Source organism: Geospiza fortis, unplaced genomic scaffold, assembly GCF_000277835.1.
Source record: "Geospiza fortis unplaced genomic scaffold, GeoFor_1.0 scaffold373, whole genome shotgun sequence".
Taxonomy (NCBI): Eukaryota; Metazoa; Chordata; class Aves; order Passeriformes; family Thraupidae; genus Geospiza; species Geospiza fortis.
Genome location: NW_005054518.1, coordinates 322732 through 335598, shown reverse-complemented (window position 1 = coordinate 335598; position 12867 = coordinate 322732). Strand labels below are relative to the sequence as shown.

General features: G+C 51.2%; 2 protein-coding genes across 2 annotated transcripts in view; one reads left to right on the top strand and one right to left on the bottom strand.

Moving 5' to 3' along the window:
• DBF4B (DBF4 zinc finger B) overlaps positions 1 to 5257 on the bottom strand; it is a 13379-nt gene extending 8122 nt beyond the window's left edge. Inside the window, exon 1 of the mRNA XM_031063622.1 lies at positions 5141 to 5257. Coding sequence (XP_030919482.1) covers positions 5141 to 5257 — 117 coding nt within the window. The remainder of the gene's footprint in view (positions 1 to 5140) is intronic.
• On the top strand, positions 5256 to 11126 carry CCDC43 (coiled-coil domain containing 43). The gene is made up of 5 exons (XM_031063621.1): positions 5256 to 5417; positions 5655 to 5742; positions 7836 to 7971; positions 8536 to 8591; positions 9861 to 11126. The coding sequence occupies exons 1-5, from the start codon at positions 5256 to 5258 to the stop codon at positions 10046 to 10048; spliced, it is 630 nt and encodes a 209-aa protein (XP_030919481.1). The 3' UTR covers positions 10049 to 11126.
• Positions 11127 to 12867: the final 1741 nt, after the last annotated feature.

The window sequence follows — 12867 nt, the reverse complement described above, 5'->3', positions numbered from 1 at the left end:
TATACACATTTCTTCTTTCATTCCACACAGAGCAGGAGATCCTGTGATGCCCTAGAGATTCACTGCAAACAGCCACCAGAAATTCAGATCCAGACATCCAGGACTCTGTCACCACCACCTACTCCTCACACAGTGCTTTCAAAAAAAACCCCAGCATTTGAGGAAAAGGACCTGGACATCACAGATCAGCCTGGAGGAGCTCTGTCCTCAGGAGAGTGTAACAAACTTTAGAAAAATAAAGGAGAAAGGGAACAAGTGGGCAAGCAGCTCCAGCTTTCAAGGAGGGAAGCAGAGATGAAACACACACACACACACACACACACCAGTCCTTCCAGCACTGGTTGGACCTGGAACAGCTGGAATGTTGGGAGGGAAAGGCCAGAACACCTGAAACATTGGGAGTGAAAGAGGCTCTGTCCCCAGGAGAAAATAACTAGTTTTAGAAAATAAAGGAGAAAGGGAACAACTGGGCAAGTTCCTCCACAGGAAACCGGGCAGGAGGGAAGCAGAGATGAAGCACACACACATCAGTCTTTCCAGCACTGGTTGGACCTGGAACAGCTGGAATGTTGGGAGGGAAAGGCCAGAACAGCCGGAATGCCGGGAGGGAAAGGCCAGAACAGCCGGAATGCCGGGAGGGAAAGGCCAGAACAGCCGGAATGCCCGGAGGGAAAGGCCAGAACAGCCGGAATGCTCGGAGGGAAAGGCCAGAACAGCCGGAATGCTCGGAGGGAAAGGCCAGAACAGCCGGAATGCCCGGAGGGAAAGGCCAGAACAGCCGGAATGCTCGGAGGGAAAGGCCAGAACAGCCGGAATGCCCGGAGGGAAAGGCCAGAACAGCCGGAATGCTCGGAGGGAAAGGCCAGAACAGCCGGAATGCCCGGAGGGAAAGGCCAGAACAGCCGGAATGCTCGGAGGGAAAGGCCAGAACAGCCGGAATGCCCGGAGGGAAAGGCCAGAACAGCCGGAATGCTCGGAGGGAAAGGCCAGAACAGCCGGAATGCCCGGAGGGAAAGGCCAGAACAGCCGGAATGCTCGGAGGGAAAGGCCAGAACAGCCGGAATGCCCGGAGGGAAAGGCCAGAACAGCCGGAATGCTCGGAGGGAAAGGCCAGAACAGCCGGAATGCCCGGAGGGAAAGGCCAGAACAGCCGGAATGCTCGGAGGGAAAGGCCAGAACAGCCGGAATGCCCGGAGGGAAAGGCCAGAACAGCCGGAATGCTCGGAGGGAAAGGCCAGAACAGCCGGAATGCCCGGAGGGAAAGGCCAGAACAGCCGGAATGCTCGGAGGGAAAGGCCAGAACAGCCGGAATGCCCGGAGGGAAAGGCCAGAACAGCCGGAATGCTCGGAGGGAAAGGCCAGAACAGCCGGAATGCCCGGAGGGAAAGGCCAGAACAGCCGGAATGCTCGGAGGGAAAGGCCAGAACAGCCGGAATGCCCGGAGGGAAAGGCCAGAACAGCCTGCGGCCTCCACAGGGAGGGAGGAGGCCGGGCGGGGCGGCTCCCCGCAGCCCTGGGGCATCACCCCCTTCCCGCAGCGGGTCACCCCCTTACGGGGAGGACACCTACATCAGGGGGTTTTTAACCCCCACCCGAGAGCCTTGTGGGGTTTTAGGTGCTTGTTTGGGGGTTTGTGCCAGGCTCGGGCTGTGGGAGCTGTGTTCGTGGGGATCCCCCTGGTTTGGGTGCAGCGCTCAGGGTTCACCGCAGTCTGGGCGGCTTGGCAGTGCCAGGTGGGCACCGAGAGGTGAATTTAATGGTAAGGACATTACTGGGAGGGCACCCACATCAGGGGCTTTTTAACCACCAGCCTTGTGGGGTTTTCGGTGCTTGTTTGGGGGTTTGTGCCAGGCTCGGGCTGTGGGAGCTGTGTTCGTGGGGATCCCCCTGGTTTGGGTGCAGCGCTCAGGGTTCACCGCAGTCTGGGCGGCTTGGCAGTGCCAGGTGGGCACCGAGAGGTGAATTTAATGGTAAGGACATTACTGGGAGGGCACCCACATCAGGGGCTTTTTAACCACCAGCCTTGTGGGGTTTTCGGTGCTTGTTTGGGGGTTTGTGCCAGGCTCGGGCTGTGGGAGCTCTGTTTGTGGGGATCCCCTGGTTTGGGGGCAGCGCTCAGCGTTCACCCCGAGCTGGGCGGTCTGGCAGTGCCAGGTGGGCACCGAGAGGTGAATTTAATGGTAAATCCGGTGGCAGGAGTGTGGGGCGGTGCTGTGGTGCCTCACACCCGCCCTGTCTGTCAGGAATGGGACCCGCTGGGGCCGGGACGGACGGGAACAGCCGTGGGTGGCAGCGCTTGCCTCTGCTCCTGCCGGAGTCCTGGAGCCTGGAGGGTGCAGGGAGGGATTTCTCCTCCATAATCCTCCTCGGATGATTTTTACAGTGTCTGTGTCTCGGGGTTTTTCATAAATGGATGTTTCATAGTTGTGAAAAATGCATGTATTTTATGATTGGCTTTTCGTAAATATTAAAGTGAATATTATGTGTGTTGTGTTTGAAAGTAATGCTGTATTAATTCTCTTAAGTAGTGTGTTAAATCTAGTTTTAGGATATAAAAAATTGTTAAAATAGAAACTATGCTATGTAGGATACATTTTTTAAAGAAAGGACTCGCAGTGAGATAGCAGCCACAGGACACCTGAATCTTTCACAGAAAAAGAATTTATTGCTCCATTATCAGAAGAAATGAACTTCTTCCCCTCAAAGGTGCTGTTAGGATTCAGAGGAATAAGCTGAGGATGACCAGACAGAATCCTGTGTTTGAATGGAATTTATGCATCGTGGATGAGGTGTATGAATGTGCAACAGGCTGTTGCGTTTAAGGGTTAATCCTTTGTTAACAGGCATCCTTTTTCAGGCTCATGCTGTCCAGAAAAAGGTACTTGGATATCTGTAACTCTTTGTCTTTATTGTCTCATATTGTCCTAATTCAATTTGTCCAAATTATTATTGTTCTAATTGTGTTACTATTTTTTATAACCATTTTATTACTATTAAACTTTTAAACATTTTCAAAACAAGTGATTGGCGTTTTTCACAATAGTGTAAAACGTTAAATCATGAGTAGTGCTGGTGCTGGGAACTGTCTGCTCAGTTTTCCTCCCAAATATCAGCACAAAACCCACAGGGACTGTGTGGTGGTGTTCACAGGGGTCTCAGGATGAGGGAAGAGATGAAAATCTTGACTCCATGTTTCAGAAGGCTGATTTATTATTTTATGATATATATTATATTAAAATGATATATTAAAACGATACTAAAAGAACAGAAGAAAGGATTTCATCAGAAGGCTTGAAAGGAAAGGAAGGAATGGAATGATAATAAAATCTTGTGACTGACCAGAGTCAGAGACAGCTGGACTGTGATTGGCCATTAATTAGAAACAGCCACATGAGACCAATCACAGATGCACCTGTTGCATTCCACAGCAGCAGATAATCAATGTTTACATTTTGTTCCTGAGGCCTCTCAGCTTCTCAGGAGAAAAATCCTGGCAAAGGGATTTTTCAGAAAATATCACGGCTACAGGACTGGGAGGGTACAATCAGCTGTTTGTTATCCCAGGTGGGACACCATTCCTTCTGTACACTGACTGTGCCATCCCACTTTCAGGGTTTCCTAAAAGCCAGAGCACCCTCCCCTGCTATCCCTGTCCCCTGCCCACCCTGGGGCACAGCAGGGAGGGCGCTCTGGATTTTTTCCTTCAGCGCAGCTTGGAGCCTGAAAGAGCCTCAGAAGCAAACAATGCACGCTGAGGGATGGAGCCAGATGTCTTTGCAAAGTGCTGCTCTGCAGTAGTGGAGGTTAATTAACCTCCCTGTAATTACCAGACTTCATTCCATCCCCATCGCTGTGCCTGGCTCTCTCCAGGCTTGGGAAGTGTGTCCTGGCTGAGCAGTGCTGGCTGGAATATTCCCCTTTCCTGATATTCCAGTTTCCTGCTGTTTCCCCTTTTCTGCTCAGTGCTCTGTTCCCTTCTGTGCTGCTGCTGCCAGGACTGAGCAGCTGTGGGGTTCCCGTGTCCCTCCAGTCCAGAGCCTCATTTGCAGTTTCTGGCTCACTTTGATTTTTCCACCATTCCTGTAAAACATTTTTGTCTCTTGAACCCCCAGACTTTGTAATTATTCTTTGTAGTCTGTTCTTTTTGAATGTCTTTTTTTCGTTTATTTTTAGACTATGTGCTTATTTCTCTACTGACTGTTGAAACAGTATTTTATTTGGTGAATTTGGGGGTTTTCTTGCCAACTCTCTTCTCTTAGTTCCATACACAAATTACAGGGGATTTTTTTTTGTTCACTTGTTTGTATTTCACAAAGTGTTAAAATAAGGTGACAATGGCCAGTCATAGTCCAGCTGTCTCAGACTCTCTGGTCAGTCACAAGATTTTATTATCATTCCATTCCTTTCAAGCCTTCTGATGAAATCCTTTCTTCTATTCTTTTAGTATAGTTTTAATATATAATTTTCTTTTAATAGAATATATAGAATAAAATAATAAATAAGATAATAAAATAATATTATAAATAATATAATATAATAATAAAATAATAAGTGGAGTCAAGGTTCTCATCTCTTCCCTGTCCTGGGACCCCTGTGACACCACCACAAAGTGACATCTGCTCTCATGTCCGTGGTTCCTCAGTCCTGCTCTTGTCTTGCACTAGGGATTTTCTACCATTCCTAATCAAGAAACTTAAATCAAGTTCTATTTCTGTCCAGTTTTTCTCTTTAAACCAGACAGAATCCACCTCACCTGTATTTTCCGTGGTTGATTTGTTTTTTGTATTTACTGAATGCCAAACCAAATAATTTCTTGTTTGTTTGGAAATATTTGAGCTCTGTGACCCCCATCAGTGGTGTTTGGCTCTTCTGTGTTCCATGGAGCAAATACCAATGAGCTCCAAGACATTCAGCACCTTTAGGTAACAAATTTAAGCAGAGGAAAAAGAGAAATTCTGAGGAGGAGCACAGCTGGAGAGAGGAGTGAGGAGAGAGAGGAGTGAGAAGCTGTGAGAGCTCTGCAGGGTCAGGAGCTGCTCCAGGCACCATGGATGGGATTCCGCAGAGATTCTGTGGTGGGACCATGGTGAGGCAGCAGTGCAGCCCCTGGAGATCCACCTGGGAGCAGAGATTCTCCTACAGGCCCTGGAGATCCATGTTGGATCTCCTGCAGCCCCTGGAGATCCACAATGGAACAGAGATTCTCCTGCAGATCCATGTTGGAGCAGAGATTCTCCTGCAGGCCCTGAGGATCCATGTTGGATCTCCTGCAGCCCCTGGAGATCCACCTGGGAGCAGAGATTCTCTTGCAGATCCACATTAGAGCAGAGATTCTCCTGCAGATCCATCTTGGGGCAGAGATTCTCCTGCAGCCCCTGGAGATCCACACTGGAGCAGAGATTCTCCTGCAGATCCATGTTGGAGCAGAGATTCTCCTGCACTGTGTGTCAGTGTCCATGTGCACAGTGACCAGACATCCCAGGGAAACCAGAGTCCTGTGTGTGTTTAACAGGCAGATTTGGGGTGACAAGCTGTTCCTGAGCTGACTGCTGGGCCTGCAGATCCTTTGTAGCTGCTGCTTTTCTTGTCTGACTGGTGCTGTTTGAAGCAGCCAACTCTGTTCCAAGTCTGAGGAATCTCTTTTCCCTTTCTAGGAAGAAGATCTCTTGAATGATGTGTGCAGGGAGGTTGTGGAGAGGTGGTCTGACTCCCAGGTCGTTGATTCCAAAGAGGAGAAAGAAGGTAGAGTGCTGTGCCTTGGGGTGCTGTGCCCTGCTCCTCAGTGTGGGGTGACCTGCAGGGCCTCACCTCGAAGGGAACTTTGTGTTTGTCCTGCTAGGAGTTAAACCAATGCCTCTCACTCCATTGCTGCTCAGGTACTTTTGCACCTGGCATGGGGATGAGCAGCTTCACTTTGGGCTGCCCCAGCATTTGCTGCTCTTTGGGTTCATCATCCTGCAGGGGAAAAGTGTTTTTTGGTTTTTTTTTGTTTTGGTTTGGTTTGGGTTTTTGGTTGTTGTTTTTTGTTGTTGTTGTTTGGGTTTTTTTGTTTCTTTGTGGTGGTTGTTTGGTTATTTTTTCGATTGTTTTGGTTTGGTTTTTTTGTTGGTTTTTGTTTTGTTTGGGTTTTTTTTTTGTGTGTGTGTGGTTTTGGTGGAGGTTTTTTTTTTAGTGTGGGTTTTTTTTCCCTCCGGGGTTTTTTTTTTTATGATGAGATGGTCATTAAGGTCCAGCCTGAACCATTCTGTGGTTTTTTCACAAACCTCCTTTCCCAGCACATCCAGGGCTGTCTCTGCTCAGTGCTGGCACTGCAGCTATTATGGAATAGAAACCTGTGCTGCTTCTGTTTCTGGCATTCTGGAAAGCAGCTGCTTTGTCCAACTGCAGTGCCCCTGTGAGAGCTGGGCTGTCCCTGCTGCTCACCCCACTCACATGTCTCTATTTCCTCTTCCAACATTTTCCCTTACAACTCTCCTTTCTTTTTTCCATAAATGCTTGTTGGAGCTCTGTGAGGCTGCAGATAAACTGTCACTGCTCCCTCCTGTGCCTGTGTCCATCCCCTGTCCTCAGCTGGGAGCCAAGGCTGTCCCTGTGTGGGGAGGTTTGTCCTGGTCCCTGTGCAGTGGGAGGATTTGTGGTTCAAGCACGGATCAGTGACATTGCAGTGGCACAGACCTGACAGGAGATCGTGACAATGGAATGTCCCTTTGGTCTAAATCCTGCTTTTTGTTGGTTTTGCATTTTCTTGTTGCCTCTGGTTGCAAACAACTCATTGTCAGTCCCTGGTCACTGCATCAGCCCCAGCATCCCCCTCTGCCTCACCCCTGCTTGGACACAGCAGCTCAGCGGCTTTCCCCAGAAATCCTGGAATTCTGCTCTTGGCCTCACCTTGCCTTTGGCTGGGGACAGGGAGAAGTTAATGTTGTTCTATGCATTAAATAAAATAAATTCTTCTTGAGGACAAATAACTGGGATTGTTGGAGCTGCTGCTGGGCTCCTCCTGCTCCTGACAGTGCTCACCCACAGGGATTTTTCTTGTTATAAAAAGGCAGCACAGTGTGTCTGGATTCATGGAATTCCAGGGTGAAATTATATCATAAAGGGATAAATCCCCACTGAAGTGTGTATCCACTCACAATAACAGAGTCCTGAGGATAAGTGATTAACAGACTAAAAAAAAATTGGTGCCAAAGCCCAGATGTCATTTTAGGAAATGGGCGGTGGAATTTCAGTGTTAAAAAGTAAATCAGCTGTTGGTGTCTCTTGGTTGGAAAGAAAGGGAGAGCATGGAACTGATCCCTCACTGCAGGTTTTCAGAATTTCTCTTTGATGGGGGTTAAGTACATATTAAATAAACTTATTAAGCTGCTTTGAAGCGGAAGAGAATGTGATTTTTTGTCAAATGGATTTTCATTAGCCAGAGCCTGACTGATTCCAGTTTCACTATGAAACTTTCCTTACTCCAGGAATAAATAACAGTGTCTGCTCCAGGAATAACAACAGTGTCTGGTGGTGGCTGGGTGCAGCCCAGGGAATTCCCCTCAAAGAGAGAAGCACTGGGTGCCATCACCTGTCACCTCAGGGTGTCAGCTGGTCCTGCCCAGCCCTGTGGTGGCTCCTCAGCAGCTCCATCTCTCCCAGATCCCAGCTGGAATTCCCCAAAGCAGCACCACTGGTGCCCTTGGGAGAAGCTCAGGGGTGTTTTTGGGTGAGGTATCTCCCTCTGGGTGGGTGCATTTCCCCTGCAGGACACAGGGAGCAGGCAGTGAGTGACACCAGGGGCTTGGTGGCCTTGTCTGTGGCCTGCACTGACACTGTCACTCCTCTGCTGCCAGATGAGGTCCAGGCCATTGCCAGCATGATGGAGAAGCAGGCCAGGATAGTGGTGAAGCCCAAGGAGGTGTCCCAGGAGGAGAAGCAGAGGAAGGCTGCACTCCTGGCCCAGTATGCCAACGTGACTGACGAGGAGGAATATCCTTTTCCTGCACTGCTGGGGGCTCTGAGGGACATCAGCTGCTCTAAACCTCCTCAAACAACACTCTCCCAGCTCTGCAGGGTCTGCTGGGGAAGCTTTGCAGTCTGTCTTCATGATAACTGGACATGGACAAAGCATGGGAGCTGCTGTTTGTGGAGTGCTGTGAGCAGGTGCTCCTGGGAGGGTTTGTCCCCAGCACGTGGTGTGGCAGGACTGCAGTGAATGCCCCCATCCCTCAGCAGCTGGTGCTGATCTCTCTTGCTTTCCCAGGAGAAATCTGCTGAAATAATCCTTTACAGAGAGAGAGTGTGGAGTGGGAGGGTTAGAAGTTAACTCTTTGTGGTGCTGAAGAATGTGCTTTTCCCTGCCCAGCAGAGTGAATCGTAGGCAACTGCATCTGGCCCTGGAGCAGCAGGAGCTGAGGGTGGGAGCTGTGCACACTTGGCCTGTGAGAGTCCAGCTGCTTCTTCCTGGCTTTATAAGGCTGTTATTTCAGTGAAGTGTGGTTGCAGGGAGGCACAAGATCATTACTGATGTCTGTGTTTCCTTAACTCTCTCACTGGTGGGGATGAACAGGATGGATTGACGACAGCTGTAAATATTGGATCAGAAAAATGTATCCTTTGAATTTCTGGTGACTCAGGCTGCTTGTCAGGCAGGCAGCCTCCATGGTGAGTTCCCCATCCTTCTCTCCCTGTGCTGGTCTCCCTGTTTCTGTAGGACCACCCTTTAAGCTTGGGGATTGGTTTTTCTCTCTGTGTCCCCTGACCTTGCTCACAGTGACAGTGACAGTCTGTGCTCAGTGTGCAGCACTCACACCAACCCTGCCATGCATTTCCTTCTCCTCCCCTCTTTCCCTCTTCCACCTTTTTGCAGCTTCATAGACCATGCTTGTTGATGAGGACAGTGCTCCCAGAACATCAGCTTAATGCTAACTGGTGTCCAGAGAGGGAAATGGTGTCAGGAATGAAGCTTGGCAGGCCATGGTGCAGCTGAACACTCAGGGTGGGCAGGACCAGGGGCCTGTGTCTGTCTCAGAATTGGGACCATCCTTGAGCTCCCAGCTGGCAAATTTAAGATGGAAGCAGGTTTTATCACATAATTAAATATGAAACCTAAGTTATTCTTGTCCCTACATTAGGGACCTGTCTGTCTGCACATACACACCTGTGTGTACATATATGTATGTGTTCAGACATGTCACACACAGCTGAACCCACTCGAGGCTGTGCCCTGGGTGTTTGCTTCCTTTCAGGTTTGTAGAGGTCTAACATGTATTTTTACACATAAATCTTAAGAACCAGTAGGCAATGGGAAAAAAACATAGAATCACTAAGGTTGGAAAAGCCCTCTGGGATTGAGTCCAACCATTCCCCCATCACTGCCAAGGCCACCACTAACCCCTGTCCCCAAGTGCCAGTAATGCCTGACCACCCTTTCCATGAAGTAGTTTTTCCAATATCCAACCTAAACCTCTCCTGGCATAACTTGAGGCTGTTTCCTCTTGCCCTGTCCCTGTTCCCTGGGAGCAGAGCCCGATCCCCACTTGGCTGCACCCTCCTGTCAGGGAGTTGTGGAGAGTGAGAAGGTCCCCCCTGAGCCTCCTTTTCTCCAGGCTGAGCCCCTTTCCAGCCCCCTCTGCCACTCCTCATCCAGTTTGTGCTCCAGACCCTCCCTTCTCTAGGAGTGGGTGTTTTTTCTGGTTGGAAAAGCAACCAGAGATTCCTTCTCCTTTCTGCATTCCTCATTCCCCAGTCCCATACCTGCCTGGTGAGGAAGCAGGGAGTCAGAAGGTGAGGGGGGAGGTAGAACAAACCTGCCATGTGCCAAGGCAGTGTCTGAGGTGCCCTCAGGCAGAGCACTGTGAGCCCTTAGCCCGCCCCAGCGCTGTTCAGAAACACCAACGTGGAGGATGTGCTGAATGCCAGGAAGCTGGAGCGGGAGCTGCTGCGGGATGAGTTCCAGAAGAAGAAAGAGCAGGATAAACTGCAGAGGGAGAAGGACAAGCTGGCCAAGCAGGAGAGGAAGGAGAAGGAGAAGAAACGAACACAGAAAGGCGAGCGGAAGCGGTAGCTGGTGATTTCCAGTTGGACTCTCAAAGGATAAAATTAATTCTGAATATGGTGTGTGTTTAAAAAGCAGCAAGAATTCCAGGCACGTGGCTGGGAGCAGTTCTTGGAAAGTGGTGCCTTTTTTTTCCTTTTTTTTTTGTTTTGTTTTGTTACATAGCAGAACAGAATCTCTGAGCAGCTCCTGGACTCAGTGTGCCCTGTGCTTGTGGTATCAGTGTCCCAGTCAGTGCTCGTGGCCAGTGTCTGTACCAAAGAAGGGTGAAGTGATTATGTCTGTCTTGTTAAATTGATCCATTTTTACTTCTCACCACCTGGGAGCAGAGCATGGTGTAGGAGCAGCCCCTGCACTGGCTGTGGTTTGAGGTGAGCAGGACACGCTGCCCTGGGGCACACATGAATTCATTGACACAAGCCTTGAAAAATGTCTTTGGAAATCCCTGTGTTTGCACTGCTGAGGCCAACACTCCAGCCCTGCTCGGGCTGGGCTGGGGGAGCAGGACTGGAGCTGAGATGTGTGAAACAGAGGTGAGCTGCAGTGATGTGACTGCATCACCTGTGGCCTGGGAGTGAGGGAAACACCACCCAAGCAGGAGCATTGGCCTCAGCAGCAGCAAACCTCACTCCTAATACAGTTTTAGGACTCCAGAGAGTGGAAAATGGTGCTCCCTGATGTTCTGTGGGGTGAACATGGAGTGTTACTTCTACAGCTGTTGCCAGGGTGAAGCTTTGAAGCTGGGTGAGCCAGGGATGCCCTGGGGTCGCTGCCCGTTGGGCACAGCTGCCATCAGGAACTGCAGTGCTTCTCCTGAATGCTCCTCCTCCCCCCAAAGGGCTCATCCCTGCTGCTCCAGCCTTTTTGTCATGGTGTTGCCTGCTGGGGAAGGAGAACACTAATCCTGTGAACTGAGGGGGAAGGAGGGGCTGTGCCTGGGCTCTGTGCTGTTTGCTGTGAGGTGACCTGTGCTGATCTCCTGACTCCAGGGCCAGGCCTCCCCCTCAAGCTGCTGCTGTGTGTGTGTGTGTGAGTCTCCAGCTGCTTTATCTTTGGACTTGAATAATAAATCTTGATTGGCAAAGCAGTGGAGTTCTCTGAGTGATGTTGCTGCTCATGTGTGTCCCGTGTCCTTGCTGGCCCGTTGCCCAGCAGCAGCATTTCTCAAGGCTCGCCTTGGTGCAGATGCAGCTTCATTCATGCCTTGCTTCTCAGGGCTGTGGTGCCCTCGCTCCTGGGGAGCTGACCAGCTGTGCTGCTGCCCAGCCTGGCCTGGTGCACTGCTGTTCCTGGTTGGTATTTCAGGTGGCTCAGGCAGCTGCCAGGGTGTGGAACAGGGCAGGGGGCAGCTCTTGAGGGAGGGGGTGTCACTCAGCCCCAGCTCCATGCACCAGCTCTCACATCCTGGTGCCCTGGAGCCCTGTGCACCATTCTGGGCTGAGGCTGGGTGAGGCAATGGCTCTGCCTGAGGCAGCCCTGGCCACCTGCAGGGCTCAGGAGGCTGGCAGCAGGGGGACCTCACCTCCTGCTGGCACCCCACTTGCTCTGCCCATCCTTGTCAGCCAAAGTGGCTTTTCCCAAAGCTCTGTGACCTGGCACTGAAGTGCCCAGCCTTTGGCTTCCAAGGAAAATGCAAGCTGAGGGCTGGAGCTGCCTACCTGCACGGGCATGGCCCACCTGAGCCTGTCATGGCCTCCTGAGGCCTTTGGTTGTGAGGGCTGAGGGAAGGGCAGTGTTCACCTCTTCAGGGGAGGAGGCCCTGAGCCTGTCCTGCCCCTGCTGTGCTCCAGAGCCTGTCCAGGAACAACAGGCACACCACTGTGTGTGTGCACATCCATGGGTGTCTGCATGGATGCAGGAAGGGCACAGCCACACACACACACACGGTGGAACTGGCTCCCACAGCCCAGCAGATCCCTCTGCAGGCACCACTGTCCCCTGCACCCCCGGCCAGGCACAGGCCTGGGCTGGGCTGTTATGTCTGTGTGGCTAAACCAAGGCCCTGTCAGGGACAGGGATCAGGAGCAAGGGCAAGTCCAGCCCTTTGCTTTCCAGCAACTGCCCTGGGGCAGAGTGGAACCGTGGCCAGAAGCAGCACCAGTGGTGTTGGAAACCCAAAGTGAGCTGATGCTTCCCAGCCCATGAGGCTGCAGGGCTGCCCCCTCTGCCCACCCCACGGTCCTGCCCCTGCCCCCCAGGACTGTGGGTCCACCCCTTCCCATGCCAGCAGTTTGTGCCATGGATCAGTGCCCAGGCAGGCAGCAACTCAGCTTCTGGAGCTCCAGCCACTGCTGCTCCATTCAGGACAGCCAGCAGTGCACAGCTGGCACTGACAGCACAGAGTTATTTATAGAGCAGGAAGAGTCTGGACTCACCCCCAAGATTCCCAGTGCAGATGACAGAATTGCTGCATCAGCCTTCCCTGGCAGTGCAGAGCTTGGAGCTGAGACTTTTGCAGAGGAGAAGCATTCCCTGCTCTGGCTCCCTTGGCATGTCCAATGTTATGGTCAGAGCTGTCTCCAGAGAGGGATTTCAGTCTCCCCTCTGCTTTTTCCTGAACTCAGTCCCATAACAGACTGAATGTTTCCCCTGGTACCGGTTCAGGCTCAAGGAGCCTGCCCTGGAAACACACTTGCAGAACAGAAGTTCTTCAACAAAAATGAATTTATTTTTTATAGACAACTCCAGTCAGCACAGTCAGTTTTGCTTTAACATCAACACAGCCTGGGTCAAACTGAACAACCCCCAGTGCAGTGGCTGTTAGGAAGCTGTGCTTGTTCTGCCCCTCTCCCCCGGCAGCACTCCTGTCGTTGCCGTGATCACACCCC